The sequence below is a fragment of the Rana temporaria genome, chromosome 8, assembly GCF_905171775.1.
Source record: "Rana temporaria chromosome 8, aRanTem1.1, whole genome shotgun sequence".
NCBI lineage: Eukaryota > Metazoa > Chordata > Amphibia > Anura > Ranidae > Rana > Rana temporaria.
The window spans coordinates 62,507,195-62,535,013 of NC_053496.1; the positions used below are offsets into that span (position 1 = coordinate 62,507,195).

At 43.1% G+C, this 27,819-nt stretch overlaps 1 protein-coding gene across 2 annotated transcripts; it reads left to right on the plus strand.

Annotated features, from left to right (window-relative positions):
- The first annotated feature begins 1,057 nt into the window (after nt 1–1,057).
- TWNK (twinkle mtDNA helicase) lies at nt 1,058–27,198 on the plus strand. Of its 2 annotated transcripts, none has more exons than XM_040361903.1 (6): nt 1,058–1,165; nt 6,160–7,808; nt 15,597–15,837; nt 19,229–19,336; nt 21,784–21,925; nt 25,972–27,198. In XM_040361903.1, the coding sequence occupies exons 2-6, from the start codon at nt 6,515–6,517 to the stop codon at nt 26,212–26,214; spliced, it is 2,028 nt and encodes a 675-aa protein (XP_040217837.1). In that variant the 5' UTR covers nt 1,058–1,165; nt 6,160–6,514; the 3' UTR covers nt 26,215–27,198. The 2 variants fall into 2 exon arrangements, with proteins under 2 accessions (XP_040217837.1, XP_040217836.1); XM_040361902.1 differs by having other exon boundaries at nt 1,062–1,245.
- Nucleotides 27,199–27,819: the final 621 nt, after the last annotated feature.

Consider the following 27,819-nt stretch of genomic DNA (forward strand, 5'->3'; position numbering starts at 1 on the left):
CTTATTGGGATTTATTCACCAAAAATATATAGCAGAATACATATTGGCCTAAATTGATGGAGAAATTTTATTTTTTTATTTTTTGGATATGTTTTATAGCAGAAAGTAAAAAATTAATATTTTTTGTTTTCAAAATTGTCGGTCTTTTTTTGTTTATAGCACACAAAAAAAAACGCATGTGATCAAATACCACCAAAAGAAAGCTCTAGTTGTGGGAAAAAAAGGACGTCCATTTTATTTGAGTAAAGCGTTGCCATAGACCACGCCATAGTCAGTTAAATTAACGCAGTGCCGTATCGCAAAAAATGGACAGATCATTAAAGTGGAGGTTCCCCCTAAAAAAAATTCTAACAATACATTGAGAAGACTGATTAGTGTAATCAGTCTTCGGGTAGGCTGTTTTTTTTTTTTTCGTACATACCTCGTTATCGCCGTTTCATCCCTCGGCTTCCGGGTATGATTCTTGATGGACCTAGCTGATTGACGTTCCTCCGACCGGCGCATACTGCGCGTCACGACTTTCCGACAGAAGCCGAACGTCATTGCGCAGGCGCCGTATAGAGTCGGCTCTATACGGCGCCTGCGCAGTGACCGGCTTCTTTCGGAAAGTCATGACGTCAAGTATGCGTCGGTCGGACGAACGTCAATCAACTAGGAACGCCCAGCCCCACAAGAATCATACCCGGAAGCCGAGGGATGAAACGGCGATATCGAGGTATGTACGAAAAAAAAAAAAAAAACAGCCTACCCGCAGTGTAATCAGTCTTCTCAATGTATTGTTAGAATTTTTTTTAGAGGGAACCTCCACTTTAAGGGGGGTAAATTCTTCCAGGGCTGAAGTGGAGTGGCTGAGGTGGACATGACATTATATTTTGATCATTTTATTTTTAAAGTACACTGAGGACGCTAATGAGCTGAACAAGCACACAGCAAATTGCACACTTGCTCCCCAAAACTAAGCTGAACCTAAAGCGAGATGCGACCAGCAGTGCGTTTGAGAACACCGCGCATGCGCCCGAGAGCGCCCACGTGCACGAGGTAATATGCGTGCCTTCTCTCACTGTTCACCGGAAGCGGAAGTTGTGTTATGAGAGCATGGCGGGGTTGTGTACAGCATGTTAGCGGTTATTGAGGAGTTCTCTAGTGTCTGGGATGTAGACGTGAGGTGTGTATAGAGCAGGGCCTGGCCGGGGAGTACGGAGAGGAGCATTGCACTGATGAAAGGCACACAGCACAGGGGAGGAGGTGAGAAATGTGGAGGAGATGATAGGGATACACATGGAGGGTGATGATTGTTGACATTTGGGGGTTGCACGTTTCCTAGGACATTACCCTGCCCCGCATGCTGTGTTGTGTATGTATTGCAAAGCATCACAGGCTGCTCACAAGGACAATGTCTGCATGGAGTTTGCATGCTCTCCCTGTGCTTACCTTGGTTTCCTGCCACACTCTAAACACCTGCTGATCGGTTCATTGTCTCCTGTATACATTGACCCTGGGATGTGTGTGAGGACAGGGACTGATATGAATGTACAATATACGTCCGGCGCTGTGTAAATTGTTACCGCTATATAAAGAACTAATAAAATATAAATGCTTTCTTGATGGTACTTTAACCACTTGCTTACTGGGCACATATACCCCCCTCCTGCCCAGGTGAAATTTCAGCTTTCGGCACTGCGTCGCTTTAACTAACAATTGCGCGGTCGTGCGACGTGGCTCCCAAACAAAATTTACGTCCTTTTTTCCCCACAAATAGAGCTTTCTTTTGGTGGTATTTGATCGCCTGTGCAGTTTTTATTTTTTTGCTCTATAAACAAAAAAGAGCGACAATTTTGAAAAAAAATACAATATTTTTTACTTGTTGCTATAATAAATAGCCCAATTAAAAAAAAAAAAAAAAAATTCTCAGTTTAGGCCGATAAATATTCTACATATTTTTGGTAAAAAAAAAAAAAATCGCAATAAGCGACTGGTTTGCGCAAAAGTTATAGCGCCTACAAAATAGGGGACAGAATTGTTTTTTTTACTAGTAATGGCGGCGATCTGCGACATTATGGCGGACACATTTTTGGCGCCATTCACATTTATACAGCGATCAGTGCTATAAATATGCACTAATTACAGTATACAGTAAATGTGACTGGCATTGAAGGGGTTAACACTAGGGGGTGAGGAAGGGGTTAAATATGTTCCCTGTATAGTGTTATAACTGTGGGGGGAAGGGGGGTGACTGGGGGAGGTGACCGATCTGTGTCTCTATGTACAAGGGACACAGATCGGTCTCCTCTCCAGAGACAGGACGCTGTCATTGTGAAAGCCGGCAATGAGAGATGATCTCATATGTTTACATTTGAGATCATCTCTCATTGGCCGCACAGATCGCATAGCAAACGGCCACTCTGATTGGCCGTTCGCCGCGATCTGTGATTGGCTGTGTCCAAAGGACACGGCCAACACAGAGTTTCCCCGCTGCGCGGTCAGGGAACGCCAAAAGGGGCGGACGTGAATTGACATCCAGTTGGATTTTCAGGTCCGCGCTGTAGCCGTCATTTGGCTATAGCGTGGGCCTCTAGTGGTTAACAGGGAGCATTAATGCCCCCTGCCCCTTATTAATCCTGCTATGTTCACAGCTCTAATATCTGGGGGTTCAGGGCATGGATTTGGGGAGGGGGGGCATGTGACACTGCCCTGTCTGTCATCACTTGCTATGGAAATAAAAAAAAAAATATCCTTTGCCTCCATCTGTCACTTATATGATTGGCTCAGCCAGTACCGGGGATCTGTCATGTAGCCCCAGGGTGTCCGCTTACCTTAATGCACACCTCTGATCATTGTGGCCACTCTAGACAAAGTCACTGATTTCTTCTGTTTCCTGACTTCCCATGTGGCCTCCTTCACTGGACATGTCACTGGATTGTCTGCATGGCACACCTCACTTTTGGCAAACACTGCTATGAGGACAGATGAGACGTTAATTTCTCTGCAGAGCAGACCCTGGGTGCTGGCTGCCCTGGTTATGAGCCTGGGTGGTGGCTCTAGGGGTTGTAAACCCTGTTGGACTACTTCTACCTATAGGTAAGCCTAGAATAAGGCTTACCTATAGGTAGTGGAAATATCTCCTAAACGTGCGCCGTTTAGGAGATATTTCACTTGTAGTCCGCCGCAAATCTTCACTGCGCATGCGCGGGGATGAAACAAAACTAAGTGCCGTTTCTTCCCCAGTCTGTGCCGTGAATTGCGGCTCTCGTGTGCATGCATGGGAGTGACGTCACGCGGCTCTGGCAAATCACAGCCGGAGTCCGCAGCCCGGAAGGAAGAAGAACCAGAAGATGGACGCTTCCTGCAGTGGGGGCATCGCTGGATTCTTTGGCAGCTAAGTGTCACATAATGGGCTAATATGCAATGCATACTAGCCCATTATGCTTTACATCTGCAGGCTGTTCAGGCAGCAAAAGAGGAAGTAAAACCCATCAGGGTTTACTTCCTCTTTAAAAAAATTAAGCAAGACAGTTGGAAAAGAAATAGCAGGACTTTGATAAGTCAGGCTGCTTTCACGTTGGGGCGTCAGCAGTAAAGCGCCGCTATTTACCATATTTTTTGCGTCGCTTTTCGGCCACTAGCAGGGTGCTTTTAACCCTCACTAGCTGCCAAAAAAGGGCTGAATTTGCCTGCAGCGACGCTTTGCCGATGCTGTCCATTGATTTCAATGGGCAGGGGCGCTTTAGGAGTGGTGTATACACCACTCCTAAAGCGCTGCAAAGATGTGTCTTGCAGGACTTTTTTTTCACCGTCCTGCCAGCACACCGCTCCAGTGTGAAAGTACTCTGGCTTTCACATTGGAGTGGGAGGAGAGGCGCTATTTTTAGGACTATAGCGACTTTAAAGCAGCCTTAGGCTGAGTGGGCTTAAAGAGTAACTCCACTTTTGTCGAGAAAAAGACCTATGTACATTGCAGGGATTTTAACATACTTTGTTGCAGATTCCTACCATTTGCTAATCTAAAGAAATCACTGTTTGTGTCCATTTGCAAAGTGAGTGTGAATGAGAGTGATTTCATAATTATCAAGCAGCTGCTGCACTTGCAGGGTTCTAAAGAGGAAAGTGACAGGGCCTGTATCCCCTTGAGAGCATCCCGTAGCAAAACCAAAAATGACATTCATGGTGCAGGGTATGCCCAAAATCTGATTAGTATCCTAGTGCTGACTTCTGGGCAAATCAATGACACAAGCAGGAAATTACATTAGGGGGAGGGGGTGTTATACAGAAAATTACAGAACTTCAGATTGAAAAGGAAAGTTCATTTTCAACATAATTGTAGTACAATCTGGCTTGTGTTGCACTTGTATATACAATATTATTTTTATTTGTGACATTTTTTCCCCCATGAAAGTGGAGTTACCCTTTAACCACTTAAGGACCGGCTCACATATATTTACGTCATCACTTTAAAGATGAATATATCGGTAACGGCAGCAGCTGCTGCCACAACCGAGATATTCATCTTTTCCGTGGCCCGTCCTGTAAACGATAACGGTGGTCTCCGTGGCGGATTCGCCGCAAGATCACCGTTATCGGCAGCGGGAGAGAGTGCCCCCACCCCTCTCCTGCGCCCTCCGCCGCTTACTGGAGCCGTCGGCGGAGGCAAACGGGTCCTTCACGCTGCTGTGTGTGGATACGAGTGAGGGCAAGATGGCCCCCACCCATCTCCATAGCATAGCAGGGCGGAAGCAACATAACATACAACTTATTTATTTTTTATTGCATTTTAGTCTAAATATAAGATCTGAGGTCTTTTTGACCTCACATCTCATATTTAAGAGGACCTGCCATGCTTTTTTCTATTACAAGGGATGTTTACATTCCTTGTAAAAGGAATAAAAGTGACCCATTTAAAAAAAAAAAACAGTGTAAAAATAAATAAAATCAATTAAAATAAATAAGAAAACAAAAACAATATTTTTTTAAAGCGCCCTGTCTTGACGAGCTTGCGTGCAGAAGCGAACGGCGTCATCTGATGTTTTTTCACCTTAATGCATACAATTTTTACCTTTACAACCCCTTTAATTGGTTAAAGTTATATTAATGGTCATTTTCTTTTGCTGAAATAAAAAAAAAAAGATGTTCTGATACCTGCTTTGTACAACAGTATTGCAAAGAGAGGCCCCTTACCTCCTCTCTGGAGTCTTCCACCCGGCGCTGTCTGCTCCTTCTTCCTCTGGGTGCCTACTTTGTTGTGTGCTATGGGGGTGCGCTCCTGAGCCAGGCTGTGTGCATCCATAGACACACACACTGTGCACCTCAGCATCACCCCCTGCTCCCTCCTAACAGGATTCGATTGACAGCAGCGGGAGTAAACGTCTCTCATTGATTTGAGTTCCCTGCTATCTGTATGGACTACAACCCTCCTCCAACTCCCATATTGTGTAGAAGAGGAGAGGTGTTCTGTAGCCCCAAAAGACTGTCTATCCTAAGGCGACAGCACTCTTTCTCCACAAATTACAATACAGCCAAACAAAATGTTGTCACCCTAACACGTTACTGATCACTAAGTGGAAATAAATAAATAAAAAATTAAAACAGCCACTATATTTAAAGGGGTTGTAAAGATACAATTTTTTTCCTAAATAGCTTCCTTTACCTTAGTGCAGTCCTCCTTCACTTACCTCATCCTTTGATTTTGCTTTTAAATGTCCTTATTTCTTCTGAGAAATCCTCACTTCCTGTTCTTCTGTCTGTAACTCCACACAGTAATGCAAGGCTTTCTCCCTGGTGTGGAGTGTCGTGCTCGCCCCCTCCCTTGGACTACAGGAGAGTCAGGATGCTCTCTACGTGGCAGATAGAGAAAGGAGCTGTGTGTTAGTTGGTGTCCTTACTCTCTAGTAGTCCAAGGGAGGGGGCGAGCACGACACTCCACACCATGGAGAGAGCCTTGCATTACTGTGTGGAGTTACAGACAGAAGAACAGGAAGTGAGGATTTCTCAGAAGAAATAAGGACATTTAAAAGCAAAATGGAAGGATGAGGTAAGTGAAGGAGGACTGCACTAAGGTAAAGGAAGCTATTTAGGAAAAAAAAAAATGTACCTTTACAACCCCTTTAAGGACTGGTAAGCGTGTGTGTAAACCTGCACTAAAATGTGTTTTTTGTTTTTCCATAGCCAACATTGATGCGTGTTCTTTCATTCTACGATGATCACTACTATCAACCTGGACGTCTCATTTTCACTTTAATGACAATGTCAAACTGACATCTTGACTATGGGCAGAGGACCCCAACCCTATGTGTTCGCTTGGGTAGAATGACCATGGTATGAACAGTCACCCCACAATCATTTTATCTAAACCAAGATTTCTTTTATAACTGGGGTCTTCTCTGATAATGTGCTTGGCGCCAAGGTGTCTGGAAGATTAGTGGCATGGCGATGCCCTCTGCAGACATGCGATCCTTAAGTGAGGATGTACGGATTGAGCCCTCTCTATAGGGTATAGAAGGATTATTCTGGGCAACCAACCATGTTGCCATCCAGGATGATGAGATGTGCCTTCTACAGACTGGTCTCTGGGCCTCCATTCCATATTACAGATCATCAGTTCCTTTCCTGCGCTGGGAAGTTCAGATTAAATTATGGGACTGCTTGGAAAGGAACACTTTCTTTTGCAGGCTTTTCCCGTAGGCACTTTCAGAAAGATCTGTTAACAATCTTGGATGCTCCTGTAGCACCAGTGACTGTGACCGAAATCCGACAGTACCTCCGGACAAAGGGCATTTCCTTTCTTGATGGCTACAGCTGCATGCATGTCCCCAGCCCTTTTACCTGCAACAAAGGCAACAACCTTTTCATTGATAAGACCACTGGGCGCTTTCTCTGCAAGGAAACATTGCTGGAAGGTACCTGGGCAGACTTTAAAGACAGCATGGAGCTGCTCAGCAAAGAGGATTGTTCCATCCTGAGCCCTGAGACCATGGCCACCTTCCTGGGGGACAGTGATATTGAGGATGGGGAAAGACATTTTAATGATATGGAGGTGTCCCGGATCTGGAACAAAGCAGTTTGGTTTCATGATGTTGAAGAAGAGTATGCTCAGCTTATAAAGGCAATGTTCAGCATGTCTAAAATGAACAATACTACACTGAAGAAGTTTGGGGTAAAATGTTTCCAACCTACCAAAAGTCTGGTGTTTCCATGGTATAGCCCAAGGGATTCTACTGTGAAAGGTCTAAAACTACTCTCAGCTGTATGCCAGGATGATACAGTCAGTTACATTGAAACGTTTTACCCCCGGCCTTCACATTATCAGAATTTATTTGGCCTTTCTGTAACGGGAAAGAAGGACACAGACGTTGTGATCACCAGCAGGGAAGTCGATTCTTTAGCCTTACACCAAGCAACAGGTGTAACCACAGTATCACTGCCTCGAGGAATAAGCTGTTTACCGCCAGTCCTTTTACCATATCTTGAGCAGTTTAAGCGCATTATTCTGTGGCTTGGTGATGATCTGCGTGCCTGGGAGGCTTCCAAATTGTTTTCTCAAAAACTCAGCCTAAAGAGATGCTCATTGATCCGACCAGGAGACCGGCAGCCCAGCCCTCTGCAGGCACTTAATCTTGGACTTAATTTAAATAAGATCCTGAAAAGCGCTCTCCCAGCCAGTCACAAGTCTATCATTTCATTCCACCAACTCAGGGAGGAGGTGTTTGGTCAGCTGGAAAATGCCGAGCAAGTCGCTGGAGTAAAGTGGGACAGATTTCCTGAATTGAATAAGCTGCTTAAGGGACACAGGAAAGGCGAATTGACAGTATTTACAGGTAAAATATAGAAATATAATTTGATGAGCTGTAAAAATACATCCAAGAAATGAGAAATTGGGGTAAGCATTAATGCTTTACCTATGTGTTCCTAATAGATTTTTCTACTTTTAAACAACATCACCTATGTGTAATTCTTGGGTACCTATAAAGTTCACCTACCTCAATTCCTCATTTATTGACACATCTCTGCATTTGAAACCCTGTTTTTTCTTTATTTTGCTCACCCAGCAAACTCTCTGGTTTAAATACATCCAAGAAAACATGAACTTTTGCTCCTACTTAATCTTCTGGTTTCACGTGTACTGTTTTTATTTTGCAATAGCATGCCCTTTTTCACCCGGCTTCCGGGTTCTCACTACCGCCGGGAGTAGGCGTTCCTATGAAGAGACGTACATGATTGATGTGCGGATAAGGCGCGTCACGCGTTTCCGAAAATAGCCGAACTGGGACTCGGCTCTATACGGCGCCTGCGCAGTCAGCTGTACACGGCTCCTAGTCTGTGCGCAGGCGCCGTATAGCGCCGAGTCCCAGTTTGGCTATTTTCGTGACGCGCCTTATCCGCAGGTCAATCATCTACGCCTCTTCATAGGAACGCCTATTCCTCGTGGGAGTGAGAACCCGGAAGCCGGGTGAAAAAGAACTATAAGACGGTATGTACAGCGAAAAAAAAAAAAATACCAGCATACTGTACATGTCGGAAGTATGCTGAATGTAATGGTATATAGATGTTTTTTAGGGTGAACCTCCGCTTTAATGCATCCTATGCATTAAGGTGAAACAACTTCTGACAGTGACCAGCCCCCCTGCTTTACTCACCTGAGCGCTTCGATCCCTCGGCGGAGACGCATTCCAGCTCTCTGGCCGGTGTCTCAGCTCTTGATTGGATAGATTGATAGCCGTGCAGCCATTGTTTCCCGCTGCTGTCAATCAAATCCAATGATGCGGGGCTGGGGCCGAGTCCGGCATTCTGTGTCTATAGATGCAAAGACTTGTGAGCGCGCCCGCAAAGGTAACCCCCCGGGAGAGCGCTTCTCCTAGGGGGTTATACGATGCGAGGAGGAGCTGCCGGGGGGACCCCAGAAGACGAGATTTGGGGCCACACTGTGTAAAATAAACTGCACAGTGGAGGCAAGTATGATAAGTTTGTTATTAAAAAAAAAAAAAAAAAGAGGGTTTACAAACCCTTTAACACTAGAGGTCGATCAAGGGGTTAATTGTGTTCCCTGGTGTGTTCTAACTGTAGGGGGATGGGCTCACTGGGACATAACCGAGATCACTGTTCCTGATCACTGGGAACAGAAGATCTGAGATGTCTCCTGTCAGAACAGGGATCTGCTTGTTTACACTGGCAGACCCACATTCTGCGTCTGTATTAGATGATCGCGGGTTGCCGGCGGACATAAAGTCAGCAGCAGGAGCGAGAGCACGCTGCTAGAAACTGTGCCTGCGCAAGCCACCGTACAGGTACTGCGATTCACGCAGCGCTGCCAACCTGCCGCATGGTAATTTCACCTTTATCGAAAATCTGTAAGGTGAATTTACACTGGACCTCCTTCTTCGCCGCCCCCCCCCCCCATCCTGCTGACCTGTTTACCCGCTGAGAGACATCGAGTCTCGCCGATCCGGGGATTTGAATCTCGTTTCCATACCTCTCTGCATGTACTGATAGATGGCATTGTAATTGGTCGGTGCCGTCACATAGATGGCGCTGACAACTCATAACTCTCCTATGCCATCCTGTCAGCGATGGAGGAGAGGGGAGAAAGTCGCTGGAATTTCGAATCTCCGGACCGGTAAAGCGGTGACCCGATTTTTCACAGCGGGTGATCGCATGACTCCAGATCAGCAGGACCGGTAGGGGATGAGGAAGGGGGCCCAGTGTAAAGTTTACCTTACAGATTTTCTATAAAGGTGAACTTACACTTTAAGTACCCTCCTAGCAGGTGTGGCCAGGCAGCGCTGTTGGCTGCTGGGAAACACCTGCTGGTGGACACTAAAACTGCATCTTTTTGCCCAGAGCATCACAAACAATCACCAGCAAACAATCTCAGTCCAAACAATCAGCACTGTCCAGACAAAGTCAGGGGTCATGCAGCCTTATAGGACAGTCAGAGCAGAATGAAAACTCCTCCTACAAGCTTTAACCAGACACTTGATAGTCACAAGACTGCTACGTACTGCTGATGAGAAAAGGTATTTAGCAGTTTATATTTACTAAAATAATTGCATTTCCATGTTCTGTGTACTGTAGGAGACCAGATATAGTGAATGCAGGTCCTGAGTTTAGCAACACTTTAACCCACAGTGCTTTCCGCAGAACTTCACAGTGACCCAGCTAAAGACACAGCTTCTGTCAGAAATCTTGCTGTACTGACACATGCCCTCCTCAGTTCCTATTCACTTTAATGGAAAGCCCAGGCCCAGTTCATTGAAGTCCCTTTGATTCAGGTTTTGAAGGTTTGACTTTGGTAATCTTCCTGATTTTCTATGTTGAACTAATGTAGAATAAAAGATAATTTTTCTGGATATTAGATTCACTTTTCATGCATTTAAAGTGTTATTTTGCTTTCATCAGTTTACCAGGTATGTGAGAAGTGTCCTGCATTTTGCATTCTAGCATTGTTTGTAGTTGCATTTGATGATTGTGGTACTGTGTGCTGGTGGTTTGTCACACAATAGGGCTGATTTACTAAAGGAGTTGAGATATTGACTTCAATGATACAATCAAGTTCAGATAACATAAGCTAACATAAATTCTTCACACGATTTATTGAGGGTAATGTTCACACAATTTATTGTATGCAAATGAACCTTTGTCATCCATGTACATCTCGAAAAAGTCTATCTATCACATAGTGGATACGGTACCTTTCCAAGATCATATGCCAGAGTTGCTTAAATGTGACTTTTTTACCATATAGTAAGTAATGGCGGGCTCTGTTACAATGCAGAGACCGGGATTCTGTATTTCTGGCTACAGACTACAGGCATACCCCACATTTAAGTACACAATGGGACCAGAGCATGTATGTAAAACGAAAATGTACTTAAAGTGAAACAATACCTTTTTTCACTTCTAGGGTGTAGTAGGGGGGTCAGGGGCTGTATTTGGGGTGTCAGGAGCTGTAGTTGAGGTCTCAGGGGCTGTAGTGGGGGTGTCAGGGGCACACTGGAACAGGGCGGGCTATGCTCTCGAAGCTTCAGCTCCTTCTACTGCATCTGAAAAATGTCTGTACAGTACTTGTAAGGCACTTTACATACACTCGGGGGTATGTCCTTACTCGCGAGTGTATGTAAAGTGAGTGTACTTAAAGCGGGGTATGCCTGTATATAGTGTTGTGGAATTGAATCTGTTGGATCTCTTGATGTCTGTTGGTTTGCAAGGCCCTGTTCACCCTGGTACGCACCATGGATGGTTGGATGGATGGTGCCATGGTAAAAGGCACCTGTCCAGTGCGACAAAAGCTTCTGAAAAATAGTCCTTTAACCACTTAAGCCCCGGACCAATATGCTGGCTAAAGACCCAAGGTGTTTTTACAGTTCGGGACTGCGTCGCTTTAACAGACAATTGCGCGGTCGTGCGACGTGGCTCCCAAACAAAATTGGCGTCCGTTTTTTCCCCACAAATAGAGCTTTCTTTTGGTGGTATTTGATCACATCTGCGGTTTTTAGTTTTTGCGCTATAAACAAAAATAGAGCGACAATTTTGAAAAAAATGCAATATTTTTTACTTTTTGCTATAATAAATATCCCCCAAAAACATATATAATTTTATTTTTTTTCCTCAGTTTAGGCCGATACGTATTCTTCTACCTATTTTTGGTAAAAAATAATCGTTTATCGGTTGGTTTGCGCAAAATTTATAACGTTTACAAAATAGGGGATAGTTTTTATTGCATTTTTATTTTTTTTACTACTAATGGCGGCGATCAGCGTTTTTTTTCGTGACTGCGACATTATGGCGGACACTTCGGACAATTTTGACACTTTTTTGGGACCATTGTCATTTTCACAGCAAAAAATGCATTTAAATTGCTTTCTTTATTGTGAAAATGACAGTTGCAGTTTGGGAGTTAACCACAGGGGGCGCTGTAGGAGTTAGTGTTCACCTAGTGTGTGTTTACAACTGTAGGGGGGTGTGGCTGTAGGTGTGACGTCATCGATCGTGTCTCCCCTATAAAGGGGATGACGCGATCGATACGCCGCCACAGTGAAGCACGGGGAAGCTGTGTTTACACACGGCTCTCCCCGTTCTTCAGCTCCGGGGACCGATCGCCGCACTCGAGCGGCGATCGGGTCCGCGGGACCCGCGGTCCCGGAGCTTTGGACCGGGTCGCGGGAGCGCGCCGCAACCCACGGCTGGGTACAAGTACAGGACGTATATATACGTGCTTGTGCCCAGCCGTGCCATTCTGCCGACGTATATGTGCAGGAGGCGGTCCTTAAAGCGGTTCTCCACCCTAAAGTGGAGTCCCGCTGATCGGAACCCTCCCCCCCTCCGGTGTCACATTTGACACCTTTCAGGGGGAGGGGGGTGCAGATACCTGTCTAAAGACAGGTATTTGCACCCACTTCCGGCCACACGCTATGGGCAAAAGACGGGCATTCCGTCACATCCCGTCTGTCGCCCGTTGTGTGCTGGGAACACTCGGCTCCCAGCACACAGCGTGTGAGCCAATCGGCGGGCGCAGCGCGACTCGCGCATGCGCCATAGGGAACCGGGCAGTGAAGCCGCAGCGCTTCACTTCCTGGTTCCCTCAGCGTGGATGGCGGGGGGAGCAGCAGAGAGACGAGCGATCGCTCGTGCTCTGCTGCGATCGGCGCTGGACTCCAGGACAGGTAAGTGTCCTAATATTAAAAGTCAGCAGCTGCAGTATTTGTAGCTGCTGGCTTTTAATATTTTGTTCCCATGGCACATCCGCTTTAAGTGGTTAAACTCTTATCTGTTCACATCCCTGTGCTGTGTTTTTTTTAATAGTATGCTGCATTATTAAAAACTCCTGCTTGCTGCATCTTTGATGCCCTGTTTGAAAAACGCACCAGAAGCGTTCTATTATAGTCAATGTGCTTTTTTTTGGGGTCCCATGTCAGGTTTTTCTCATGCAGCCAGGGTTGAAAACATATGCAAAATGAGTATGCATTATGTTAAATTTTCAAGCTGGGCATTAAAAATGCAATACTGTATGTGTTTTTGAAAATACATATCACATGTTTAAGTGCATTACTGTGAAACGGCTGATTTGGGTTACAGTATATACTCGAGTATAAGCCGAGTTTTTCAGCACATTTTTTTGTGCTGAAAATCCCCCCCTTTGGCTTATACTCGAGTCACCATTTTGCGCCTGATCTCCCGGACTTTGGGGACCAGGTGCCGGCCAAACTTGGCACACATGTAGCCCCACTCTTCCTCTACAAGTGTGCAAAGTTTGCTGTCTGGGGGACCTACGGCCGGGGAGCACCGATTTTTCAAAGCCGGGCACCCCTTCTATATACTCCCATGTTAAACGTAAGTCTAGTCATGGGCACAGTGAGGCATGCAGATGAACACCCTAGGCTTATACTCGAGTCAAAATGTTTTCCCAGTTTTTTGTGGTAAAATTAGGTGCCTTGGCTTATATTCGGGTCGGCTTATACTCGAGTATATACGGTATATGTACCAAAGAAATGTAGCAGAATACATTTTATCCTAAATTTATGAAGAAAGATTATTTATTTGGAAAATTTTATAACAGAAACTCTGAAAATAATGAGGGTTTTTTTTCTGTATTTTTTTCTTTTACAAAGGTTTTTTATTAATAAGTAGCATAGATATACAAAAAGAAAACCAATTGACAGATTATGGTAAAACCGATACCTAAGACATAACTCAGGGTTCAAATCCAAAGTGGAGTAAAGGGCAGGTAAAGTAAAATAATCCACTAGGTAAACTGAACCGCCATATTAAGGTAATTTTCAGTTCCTAGAAAAAAGGTATAGCATTCTATAGAAGCAATAATCTGAGAGGACAGAAGAGTTTGAGGCGACCAAGCCAACAATTATAGAGAGAGACACTGAATTATTATCCCATTTCACCTGATAAGCCGTAAGGCTATAGAGAGAGATGTAGAGTAAGGAGGACTTCATCCGCTATAGAGAAGGGTGCAAATGTTGAAATGAGAAAGGAAAAGAAGGTCGATAAGTAAAGAAAGATAGAGTGGTCGGCTGGTCTCAGAGGGCAATGTTTCCAAAAGTATCAAAATGCTTATGCTCAAAAAAGCTTGAAAGCACTTGAAGTAGCTCAATAAAACCTCGTAGAGTAGCGCCCGCATATGTAAACGGTATTCAAACCACACGTGAGGTATCGCCACGATCGTTAGAGCGCTAGCTCTAGACCTCCTCTGTAACTCAAAACATGCAACCTGTAGATTTTTTTAAACGTAGCCTATGGAGATTTTAAAGGGTAAAAGTTTGTCGGCATTCCACAAGCGGACGCAATTTTGAAGCATGACATGTTGGGTATCAATTTATTCTGCGTAACATTATCTTTCATAATATAAAAAAGAAATTGGGATAACTTTACTGTTGTCTTATTTTTTAATAAAAAAAGTGTATTTTTTCCCAAAAAAGTGCGCTTGTAAGACCGCTGCGCAAATACGGCGTGACAGAAAGTATTGCATCAATCGCCATTTTATTCTCTAGGGTGTTAGAATAAAAAATATATATAATGTTTGGGAGTTCTAATTATAGGGAAGAAGATGGCAGTGAAAAATGACATTAGAATTGCTGTTTAACTTGTAATGCCAACGTCCACCGGCCAGCTCACAGGAGGACACCGAGGGACTTCACAAGGCCGCGGCCTCAATTATCGGTTGTCGCGGGCCCGCCACGCAATTGCCTGAGCCTCTGTGCGCCCCCGCCACGGCCGGTAATTGAGGCCGCAACTTCGTGGCCTTGTAGGCCGCAAAGCCGCAGCCTCAACTACCGGCCGCCGTGGGCGCCAGGTCACAATTTCTTGTCGCAATTGCGACCTCGTGCCCGGGGATTGCCTGCTCTAGACTGTTGTTGCTCTCATTTTGCATTTAGGAATATTTGTTCCTTCTCCTGGATTTCTTCCTTTGTGTGAAATCCCTGCTATTCTTGCTAGTCCCCCTGCTTTCCTATTAAATACTGACCACACTAAGCAGAAGAGCACATCGTGGTCAGTTCCCTAAACCACCCCATTAACACAGCCTTTTACTGGGAAGACCAGTGTGCTGCTGCTTTTCCTCCCCCTTAGCTCTTATGAAGATGAGAACAGAGGGAACTTATAAAGAAAAGGTATTTATAATGTTTTTCTTATATCTATACACACGTTTTGGCTTTCATTTCAATTTTAAACCAAATTTGTTGTTTTACAAGGTGATCGTTTTACAAACACTTTAAGGTCTGTATGGATGAGAATAGAAAAACCACAACCTGTTTTTGCTATTTTAATCCTTTGATGCCTTTTTTGGGGGGATTTTTCCTTTACATTAGTTGTCTTGTTAAATTACATGCCAATTCAATATCTAGCATTTAACAACAACAAAATTGCTATTGTTTGTAATACTATTTGAGATCAACAGAAGGTGGTCATTTCTCCATACAGATGCAGCTTGTGTAGATTAGAGCTTCAAACTGTTCGGATGATAAGTAAATGAGTTGCTTCAAGTTGACTTCTACTTTATTGCCACTAGATGGCGGTGATAAAGCCATTTTTTGCATCTATGTGTTATTCTTTTACATTATTATTTATTTGACTTTCCTTTTGACTTTTTTTTTTCCTAGGCCCAACTGGTAGTGGTAAAACAACATTCATAAGTGAATATGCTTTGGACTTGTGCGTTCAGGGGGTTAACACCTTGTGGGGGAGTTTTGAACTCAACAACGTGCGTCTGGCCAAAGTCATGCTGACCCAATTCTCTCTGCTGCGTCTGGAAGAACAGCTGGACATGTATGACGAGTGGGCAGACAGATTTGAGGAGCTGCCTCTTTATTTTATGACCTTCCACGGACAACAAAACATCAAGTAAGTCACCAGACAGAGTTGTCCATAATATAGAACCTTATCTAAGAATCATTGCTTACGTTTTGTGCGAGTTTTAACACATTCGATTAGCCAATGCATTACCATATATAAGGTTATTGGGGGTCTTTGTTTTCTCAAAGATGGTATAATTTGTTATGGTATTTCTTATATTAGTGGGATGTGCTGTGTTTTATTATCCTACTTTTCCCTGCCCCTCAGATTGTATATTGTTTTACATTTTTTTAACAGGGCAACAGAAAGGCTTGTAAAATGCTGATAAGTTTTCAATAAATTAAATTAAAATTCCCAAGAATGAAAATAGCAGTAAATAATTATAAAAACTGTAAAGTTTGGAGGATGCAATTTGCTATGTGACTAGTGAGCTAGATAGCAAAGTCCGCTCTGTACTGAGGTGCACTGCAGATTCTTGTGTGTGTGTGTATGTATATGTAATATATATATATATATATATATATATATATATATATATATATATATATATATATATATATATATATATATATAAATAATAATAAAAATATTTTCATTTATTTTTTCTTACTAAAGTGTATTATTTTTGTATTTTGGCTAAAATGATATAACCTGTGATGTGAATGAACATATTTTTTGTCTGATCTGAGTAATTTAATGTAGATAGAGTAAACTCCTGCGCTGTCTGAAAAGTGAAAGGAGGGGGACAAACTAAAAATACTGCTGCAAATATAAAAGTCTACCTCGATAGACTAAAGTGAAACAGAAAGATTAAATTGCAATACTTGCGCTGTAAGGTGTGGGACAGGGAGTATGTAATGGACAGTAATATTTATGAGTGACTGGTGAAAATATTATTTAGTGAGAACAATATTATAAAACATATAACAGTGAGACCAATACAAGGACAGTCCTTAATGAACAAGTCTGCACTCTAAGAAGGTCCAGATCCAGTGCAGTCCTGCCGTACATTAATGTGCTCCAAACGGAGATAAATCCTAATCTCCAGCGGTGCAGGTATTGTGTAAAAATAAAAATGCAATCAAAAAATGAAAATACGAAAAGTACACGGAAAACAGTCCTGAAGGAAATATATATGAGACCCTTAGATCCGTAATATAGGTGAAAATAGGATAGTTGAGCCAACACCAAAGTTATATGTAAACACCTTTGGTGAACCCAGCTGCTCACCTCGAGTTGACCACAATATGTCCAGGTCAAACTGGTCTAGATGGTTACAATCCACAAATAACACATGTAAATCTCCATCCGATGTTTAACATGAAAAAACAAAGTAAAAAGACAAAAAGAGGCTGATGGTGAAATACCGTCACAAAAAAGATATTAGCAAATGGGATCTTGGCGAATGGGAATGCACTCACATGTGAGTGAGAGATCTCAGACTCATATCCACGAGTACCGCACTCGTCGGTCCCTCTATCTTTCCTCTGCTTCTTTCCACTAATTCTCAGGGTTCAGATGCTGGCTGTTTTGGTCTCCCCAGGGTTTCTCAGTGTGTGACACTGTCTCAGCTGCTGTGGGCTTATGGTAACTCCTATCCCTCTCTCATTAGCTCAGATGGAGCGCTCAGGTGGCGTTTGCAATGTGAAAAGGGGTGAAAGAAACATACCCATAGTATAGCCCAGTCAGCAATGTAAACCGATTTTATTAAAAGCAACAGTTAAAACTCACATATCAATGCGGGAACTCTGCAACAATCCTTACGAGCGGCGAACTCGTATGTCCGTTCGTCAGATGTTGTGGTGTGTCCTGCCTACCAATCCCGACGCGTATCGTCACAATCACGTGACTTCATCCCCTGATGAAGTCACGTGATCGTGACGATACGCGTCGGGATTGGTAGGCAGGACACACCACAACATCTGACGAACGGACATACGAGTTCGCCGCTCGTAAGGATTGTTGCAGAGTTCCCGCATTGATATGTGAATTTAATGATTTTAGTAATTCTGAAGGGAGATTCCCGAACCCCCCCCCCCCCCCCCACTGCATGCCAGTTATTGTACCACATACAGCAACAAAGTGTTGTAATAGGAAGCTTCTGAGACTAGTCAGATTCAGACCCACCCTGGAAGTTGAGGCCTGATTGGTGGTACAGTAAGCAAAGAGAAGAAGTTAACGGCACATCCTATCGGTGAACATGTGAGGAGATGTTTGATTTCTGGTTACAGTAGATTCAGGGCCGGCCCAAGACATTGCCTGGTTCCAAGAATGAAATGCTGCTCCCCCCCCCAAAAAAAAAACTCCACATCCATTATTTTATATCATGATAATTAAAACTAAAATTACATTTATCAGGAGTCAGACTTACATGCAACAACACCTTGTCTATATGCAAATATATATGACATACCATTATATTACTGCTCCCCCATCTTGGCACCCTAGGGCATCCATGGGTGCAGTGTGTCACAGCACAGTGGGCCCCCCCCCACCCACTGTGGGGGCCTGTATGCAGTGAGCACATTGCACCCATGGATGATATGCCGGTAGGCTAGGGTAGTATATGGACAGACTAGTGTCCATCAGTGTCACCTCATCAGTGCAGCCTATCAGTGTCCATCAGTGCCGTCTCATCAGTTCCCACCAGTGCAAACCTATCAGTGTCCATCAGTGCTGCCTCATCAGTGCTGCCTCATCAGTGCCCACCAGTGGACCCTCATCAGTGCCCACCAGTGCAGGCTATCAATGCCGCCTCTTTAGAGAACGCTAATTGTAGCAAGGGATTGATTCCAGTCTTGTAGAAACAACCCTCTCCCACTGGTTCTAATGAATTAACCACACAGTGTGAATGGAAGACCTTGCCACATTACTGTGAAACATTTCAGAAAACTTGGGTTGCATTGGACAGAGTTCCTACATACGCCCAGATACAGCGCCTTCTTATAATTTAAGTGTACAGCTATTTGTGTGTCTTCTGACATGCATTTGTGAAGTATTTTTAAGGGTGTGGAATGCACTGAGCAGTATGCATTTTCCTCTGGTAAATGAATGCTAAATGCATCTCGCATGCAAGTTCTTAAAATCAATGGAATTTGGCTTGTCTGTTGCTGATGTACACAAACCCAATAGTTACACTGGTACCTAATGTTTGTCAGGATTTGGCTCATAGGGTTAAGACTGTTTTATATAATTCAAATCATATTTATATCTCAACCACTCCAGGTCAGTTTTAAAATGTAGTGTTTCTAATTTTCCACCAGAACCTGTTCATGCCACAGCACTGAATGTGTCTCTCTTAACATCTTGTAATCCAATTAAACATAGGATTTACCAAACCAGCTTTATGTGGCTTCCTGTGTACAGTTGCTGCTAAATGGCTTATTTTCTGCTTGGCGTTCTGTCTGATTGTTTACCCCCCTTTTTTTTTTCTCTCCAGATCTGTGATTGACACAATGAAGCATGCAGTGTACATGTATGACATTGGCCATGTGATCATTGATAATCTGCAGTTCATGATAGGACAGGAACAGCTGCATACTGATAAGTAAGAAGAGTTTTTCAATGTCATATGTTCTCTATTTATGTTTAAAGGAGTTCTTCTCCTACCCCCTCCCCCTCCCCTCAATGAACCACCAACACCAATGAAATGACTATAGGAAATCACATAAACATGCTTATAATTGCATGCCACCATTTGTTCGAAGACCTGCACTGCCATTTAAAAAAAAAAAAAGCCATTGGTGTCAGCTTCTTCCTTGTCTGCACCAGCCCAAAGATGACATCTGTGTCTGATCTCATGTATATGCTTTATGAGATCTGACACTATTTATTACTCTTTATATGTGGCCATGGATTCATCTGTGGGGAGAAAAAATAAATTCTCCTGGTATCTTGCAAGATTTTACAGTTTACACATAAGAACTCCTTGGGAAGCACTGGTGGTCAACCCTTGGCAGGGGTGGGCGTATCTGGGAGGCACTGCCTATGTCACAGAATGCTCTACCCACGACCACCCGCATAGAAGAAAACCATCGGTCTTTTAGGAAAAAAGACCCACCTCTTCTGAAGGATCAGGACGACACTGGATGCAAAGCGCCTTGAGGCGATTCAGTTCGCATTTGTAGCGCTATACAAGTTACATAGGAGAAGAATGTGTTCAGAGATCAGCATGTCGAGCGGAGTCATCCTGTGCCTTTAAGGTTTTGAGGGAAAAGGTCCACTTTAAAACCTATTTTTGGGAAAGGAAAAAAGGGGATCAAACTTATGTTATTACAGTGTTTTCAAAACTTTGCTCAGTGGTGTACACATCATAATTTTAAAGAGGACCACATTGCCCACCCATCTACTTTGCTGGCACCCAGTTAGGATGTTGCCTGCTTCAAAATGTCCTCTGGAACACCTTCATACCTTCTATAAATCGTTTTAACCTATAGCCTGTGGTTGGCTGCTGTTTGTTAAATCTGTAACTATGTTCTTAGGTGACTAGTTTAAAGTGAACCTGTGCTTCTCTATTCTTGTACTTCCCTTCAGTACACATTCACCTGCAGAAAGGAGAGTAAGAAGATTGTGACTTGGAGCATACACAGGGTAGAAGGCTCTTCCTCTGCCCCTGTGTAACAGTGCTGTATGCCTGAGGGGCCATCCATTGGCAAGAACCAGCACTGCCATGAGGAAGAAAGGAGAGCCACATGCATTCCCTGGTATATTCAGTTTGTCATGTCACTTCCCAGAGTGAAGGAAGAAGGCTCTTCCTCCGCCCCTGTGTAACAGTGCTGTATGCCATCCATTGGCAAGAACCAGCACTGCCATGAGGAAGAAAGGAGAGCCACATTAATTCCCTGGTATATTCAGTATGTCATGTCACTTCCCAGAGTGAAGGAAGAAGGGAAGTATAAGCAGCTAACAGTGGCTGGCATTAGGTGACCCTAATAATGTGCCCTGCATGGTCAAAGTACAGGTTCACTTTAAAAAAGAACTTAGGAGGGAATTAACTTGTGAATGTTTCTTTTAGTTTTGGATAGCACAAGGAGAAATTAAAGTGTATCCAAAACTTGACAAAGCCAACCAGGTTATTTTTTGTTGTCTGGTCATTGGGGAAACTTACCTTCACTTCCTGTACCAGAGACCCAACAGGAAGTCAGAAACATTGTCCTAAAGCAAGGAGGGTTTCCACTTTTAGATAGTTGTCTCTGAAGCATGTGTCCCCATTGGAAGAGTTCCCTTTCCTCTTGTTCTTGAGAAGACTATTGTCATGGTACAAATAGAGAGGTGAACCCCCAAGGCAGATAGCAATAACAACTCAACAGTGGATCTAACCCTTCCTCACTCTATTAATTAAAGATGTACTTTAATCCCTTTTTAGTCCCTTGCCACCCCCAGCTGGCACTTTAAGGTGTTCTGACTGAGGAGGTGGCGTTTCATTGACCACTGTGATCGGTTGTCACATCGGTCACATGATCGGGCGCCCCTTTTCTCCGGTTCCCGATCGTAAACACCGATGTTGCTCCGTCAGTAGGCTTGGTGTGCGTTTTCAGCACAGAACATGGTGTGTCATGAACGCATATGTGCGGCACATGGTTGTTAAGGCCTGCCCACGCTATTGCCAAACATATGCATTAGGCGATCAGAAAGAGGTTAAATCCCTTTTTAATATTTCTTACAGTTTCTCTGAGATTTACTCTGACTTCCTGACTTGTCAACAGCTGGGCCATTTCAGTTTTCATGTTCAGATCACAACAATGCCCAGAATGTCACTAAGATAAGACACAAGGGCAGATCTCGCCATCAGAGACACAGATAGCATCATAAAAACTGACACAGCATCTGACTCGTTTCTACAAAAAAAGTTTGTCTGGGGTTCCGCTTTAAGCTTTGTGCAGTGATTTCTGTGCAGATGTTATATGTATAAATAAACTCTTTGTGCAGACTGTGGAAGATGATGGATTTTGATTCATTCTGTCCCCCAGCTAAATTTGAACACGTGTCTTCCAGATTTGCACTGCAGGACTACATCGTTGGTGCTTTCAGGAAATTTGCCACAGATAATAGCTGTCATGTGACTCTGGTCATTCACCCCCGGAAAGAAGATGATGACAAGGAATTACAGACATCATCTATTTTTGGCTCTGCAAAAGTAGGTCAATCATCTGTTTGGGACCATAATATGCAAGTGAATGTGGAATACCAGTTACTTAATACATAGAGGTAACAGTGCCAAACATAAGCAGCCAGTGAATACAGAATTAAAAAGGACTTATAAACTCCTTTATTGGTGCCAGTGGAGGGAAAGATTTTGGCTTTTAAACTGCACTTTTTTCATCCAGAATTAATTTGTTCATTTGCCCACACCTGTTTTAAATGTGATTATTTATGGTTGCTGTGAGGCGGCTCTGTTTACCACTTCAGACTAAGAAGGCTTTGCAGAGACTGATTGCAATGTCATTTTTTAGAATTACCAGGCAGGAAGTAAGCTATGGGTAGTAAAATGTGTCTCCACATCCCAGTTACACTAGATTAGCCAAATGATGGTGCATCTGTGTTTACTGAACAAAGCTGCGCTGTGTGTTGGTTGGTAGTAGTGCTAAAGCAGTAGTAAACTGCAGGTTAAAAAAAACAAACAAAAAAACCTGCAGGACAATGCCATAATGTGCTAGTATGCATAGCATACTAGCACATTATTAAATACTCCCCTTAGAACAAAGCACTTCAGCTGTGCACTGTGCACTCTCTACGATGCGCCTAAGAAAATGTCAGGAAAGACCTACTAGAACAGTTTAACTTTATTTGGAGTTGATCAGAAGCACTTTAAACCAGGGGTTGACAAATTTGCTTGGAATCTAGGAGCCAGCTAAAAAAGTTAGGAGCCAGAAAACGCACCCCGTCCCGACGAGCTTGCGTGCAGAAGCGAACACATACGTGAGTAGCGCCCGCATATGTAAACGGTGTTCAAACCACATGTGAGGTATCACCGCGATTGGTAGAGCGAGAGCAATAATTCTAGCCCTAGACCTCCTCTGTAACTCAAAACATGCAACCTGTAGATTTTTTTTAAACGTTGCCTATGAAGATTTTAAAGGGTAAAAGTTTGTCGGCATTCCACGAGCGGACGCAATTTTGAAGCGTGACATGTTGGGTATGAATTTACTCGGCGTAACATTATCTTTCATAATATTAAAAAAAATGGGGATAACTTTACTGTTGTCTTATTTTTTAATTAAAAAAAGTGTAATTGTTTCCCAAAAAAGTGCGCTTGTAAGACCGCTGCGCAAATACGGCGTGACAGAAAGTATTGCAACGATCGCCATTTTATTCTCTAGGGTGTTAGGATAAAAATATATATATATATACAATGTTTGGGGGTTCTAATTAGAGGGAAGAAGATGGCAGTGAAAATAGTGAAAAATGACATTAGAATTGCTGTTTAACTTGTAATACCAACGGCCACCACCAGATGACGCCAACTCACAAAAAAAAAATTTTTTTTTTTTTTTGCCCACCTTCCAAGCCAAGTCGCCAGGACACTATTTCTAGTCGCCATGGCGACCTGGCGCCCGGGATTTGTCGAGGCCTGCTATAAATGATGGCAGGTGTGTACTGACTCCTATTTAACATGAGTTTGAATGTGATTGCCTAATTCTGAACACAGCTGCATCCCCAGTTATAAGAGGGTGTGCTCTGCACACTAGGGATGAGCTCCGGCGTGTTCGCACAGTCCACGTGCAGAGCCCGCTAGGAAGTCTGCACGGCGCTGTGCTAATCACAGGCAGGGAGACGTTGTCCCGATGCTCGGCTGCAGGGATGGGGAAATGTCTCCCTGCCTGTGGTTAGCGCAGCGCCGTGCTGTTCGTGGACTGTGCGAACCCGCCGGAGCAAATCCCTAGTGCACACTTATGCAACCATGTTATTTTATTTTTTTATTTTTTACTAAATAACAGATTTCAGTTTGGTTTTTAATTGAGTTGTACGGTTTTATAGGTCACATTAAAGGTGAAAAAAGTTCTGAAATTATTTATCGTTGTCTCATATTTTTATATAACAGAAACCTGACATTTTAACAGGGGTGTGTAGACTTTTTATATGTCCTCCACCTGGCTTTGCTGTATGGGGTAGTGGGATGTGTAACCCTTAGAGCTGGATGGATAGAATTACAAATCTTTTGGCTGTTATAATAGCTTCTTGGTATGTATTTCATCTTTCAATTTAGCTCATGGGCTGGAGTTCAGCTTTAATTACAATTTGGAAATGAAATCCAGGCGTTTTGATTTAGGGAATATGTATAGACAGCTTAAATCAGCTTCAAGCTTCTGGCATCTTTTGTTGGTGAGATCTCTCCTCTTCCCTTACCACAGAGCCAAAAACAACGGTGCCAAATCTGTCACACCTCAAACTCTCATTTATTGTTTTGAAAGATAAGTTCACCTTTTGTAACATTTTGGGTTTAACATATTACTGTAGCGCCGGCCACCATTCAAAGCTAAACTTCTTTTGTGCATCAAGTTTGCATTTTATATCCCACATCAAAAACTCTTCCAGTAATAGTACATTCTAAAATACTGAGTGTGCTTTCACATACCTTTTTAAGAGAAATATTGGAAATTCTGTATGCTGTATGCAAAGTATGACAGTGTATGTGAACCGTAGCTATAAACTTCTGTTAATTAGACAGTAATACCTTGGATTACGAGCATAATTTGTTCCAGGAGCATGCTTGTAATCCAAAGCACTCATATATCAAAGCAAGTTTCCCCATAAGAAATAATGGAAACTCAGATGATTCGTTCCAACACCAATGCTGGTGTATGCAGATGTTGAAAAACTGTGAAGCTTTGTAAAAACATGTTACTGCCTTGTTTGCTTGGATATGTAAACTGTTGGACACTTGCCTCCAGCAATACAGGGTCGAAAATCAACAGTTCTCACTTCCTAGCAACAAGGCAGGGCATGTGGGGACTGCTTACTGGGAGTTTTTTGGCCAGGGTTCCAGGAGGGACCAAATGGTCTACGGCAGAGGTGTCAAACTCTTTTTTTCATTGCAGCCCGCATGAGCATTATGGTTGCCCTTCATGGGGTCAGTTGCATCCGTAAGACTATATAAATGTATCCAGGACTTTGCAGAATAGCTGCAGGAACTCAACCACACCCTCTCCTGTGGAACTACATTGAGAGGATCTTAAAAGGGCAATAAATACCAGTGCGTTATGTGTGGAGTTCGCTATTCACAGTGCAGAGTTCAGGGGTGCGCTGTGTACAGAGCGCGCTACATACAGAGTGCTGGCTTTAGGTTTCAGCACTTTAACATGCTGTCCACATCGCTCTCTCTCTCTTTTGTAGGGAGATCATTGGTCAGCGTCTATTCCACATGAAATAGCCTGGCGGACCATTGTGTTTGACACGTGTTCTACAGGTGAGAAATTAAAGCTGTCCTTGTAAAAACAGAAGGCTTCTGTGTTTACAAGTAAGGCCCCTTTCACACTGGAGCAGTGGGGGCGTCGGCGGTAAAGCGTCGCTATTCTTAGCAGCGTTTTAGCGGTGCTATTTGCCCTCTTTTAACCCCCGCTAGCAGACGAAAAACGGTTAAATAGTCAGGTTGAACTGCATAGGCTATTTTCTGGAAAAGGTGGACTTAGACTTTAAGGGCTCCAAAGGCTGACACATGGGGGGTCATTTACTAAAGGTCATATCCACTTTGCTTTACAAGTGCAAAGTGCACTTGGAAGTTGATTTTGCTGTAGATCTGAGGGGGGCATGCAAGGAAAATAAAAAACAGCATTTTAGCTTGCACATGATTGGATAATAAATTCAGCAGAGCTTCCCCTCATTTCAGATCTACCCCTCAGATTTACGACTACACTTCCAAGTGCAATTTCAAGTGCACTTTTCACTTGTAGTGCAAAGTGGATTTGTCTTTTGTAAATAACCCCATGATGTAAAATGGATGTAGCTGATTAAGGTCTTTACTGACATTAGACTCAAATTGCAAAGCATTGGCACCAGGATAAGGATCTCTAGTTTTAGATACATGATTGTAATTTTTAAATCTTCTGGCTCTAACCTGAAAATAATTGTAGTTTAAAAAAAAAGGATCCCTCTCTGTGTTTTGTGAATTGAGCCCATATTTTATGTATTGTGAGAGATTATATTTTTAAAATATGTTGTCTTTTTTTTTTTCCCTGGCTCCAGGCCAGTCAGGAGTCTGATAATGTTATGATCCTCCAGGACCGAAAGCTGGCAAGTGGTCCAGGCAAGAGACATCTGCAAGTGGCTAAAAACCGATTTGATGGGGACGTGGGGGTTTTCTCTCTGGAATTCAACAAGGCCACGCTGACCTTTTCTTCCAAAGGCAAGGGCAAGGTGAAGAGAGTAAATAAGGAAAATGAGCCTCCTGCCAGCCCCACAACATCAAAGAAAAAACCTGAGAAGTAACTTTGTTCTGATCACAAATCGTGAGTTAAAGTTGAAAAGAATTTACTGATTTACAGGATTTCTTTTACACATCATTGGATGTACTGCTTCCATATCCCAGCATGGTTCTGACTGTGACTCCTACATACACTTGGGGTGAATTTATACCAAATTGATCAAAGGCCAAGTGATGGTGTGGTCTGTAGCAGCCAATAAGACTTCAGCTTTCATTGTGAAGCTATTCTGATACGTTTTATGTATCTCAGGCTTTCAGGTTACTGGTACTTGCTTTTTAGGAACCACATCATTTCTGAGGACCTTGTGTGCTCCGTGAGAACGCTATATCTGTTTTAAGCTTAACGGTTTTCTGTCATTTCACATGTTTGTTATTTTTGCAAAGTGTTGTGTACTAGCAAGTCTAGGAACCTTATTTGTACATTTGATGCTAAAGTAGAACTCCAACCAAAGTCCCGTTTTTCAGTAGTTTTGTATAGAGTGAGGAAGGGTTGGAGTTCCACTTTAGGAGAACGTTTAGGATAAGAAAACACTGGAGTTCAGCGTCTCCCTAGAAAGAACTACCTCTTAAAGTGTCCGTTTGACCCATTTCTTTATGTTGATTTACAAGAATGTCTGATGGATTGATCCAGGCCACACAGCTTGAAAGAGTTCCCTTTCTTAGACATTATTCTGATATACGTTTATTACTACATCACTACAGGTACATCCTAGTATAATATATAAACTTAGCATTAAAACCAATCACTTTGCCATTCAGTGTTATATATTTCTTCATGTATTTGTTTGGTTCACAACCCACTGGTGGGATTTATAAGGCTGAACATACAACACAGAAGATGATTTAGAGGGGGAATATATAAATGGAAATATATACATAATCACGTATAATGAAAGTCCACAATAAGATGGCACAAAAAATATTGAATACTGACTTATTAAAGGGGTTGTACACTCTGTACAACCACTTTTACCTACAGGTAAGCCTATATTAAGGCTTACCTGTAGGTGCTCGAAATATCTCCTAAACCTCCACGGTTTAGGAGATATTTACAAGAAGGCTGTGTGCCGTAGAAAGAAGAGGGGTGAAGATGGACGCTCGCTGCTAGTGGGGACACCGGTGACATTGCAGGCTTCAATTTCAGGTAAGTGACACATATTGGGCCACTATGTGATGTATAGTAGCCCATTATGCTTTACCTTTGCAGGGAAATAAAGAGTAAGTAAAACCCATCAGGGTTTACTAACTTTTTAAGAATTGACTGAACAATTTGCAAAACATCTACAAAAGTGATAGAAGGTGAAATAAAGAACAGGCTGACTGTTGGAAGAAGAATGTTAAAGGTGCAAAGCTTTCAAAAATCAAGTTTTGGGTGGTTGTGGTGGAATGATTCACCCACTGGCTGGTTTAATTTTGCAGAGTCTCCAGTGGTTTATTGTAGCAGTAAGCATCTCTCGCTCTGCGTCCCTCCACCAACTTTCTTTTTGTCTTTACTCCATATCTATCGCCTCGTTAACCCACATAAGAAGAGGACACGGCAGTCACTTAAAGAAACCCTTAGGCCTAGCTCAGACTGGTTTTAATGTTTAAATGTCAGTTGAAGAACATAG

Coding starts and splice junctions, on each gene's coding strand:
- TWNK (XM_040361903.1), top strand. CDS start 6,515: ATGTTGCCATCCAGGATGATGAGATGTGCCTTCTACAGACTGGTCTCT. Junction 15,838..19,228: donor CACGGACAACAAAACATCAA/GTAAGTCACCAG, acceptor TTTTCTCTCCAG/ATCTGTGATTGACACAATGA. Junction 21,926..25,971: donor CTATTTTTGGCTCTGCAAAA/GTAGGTCAATCA, acceptor CCCTGGCTCCAG/GCCAGTCAGGAGTCTGATAA.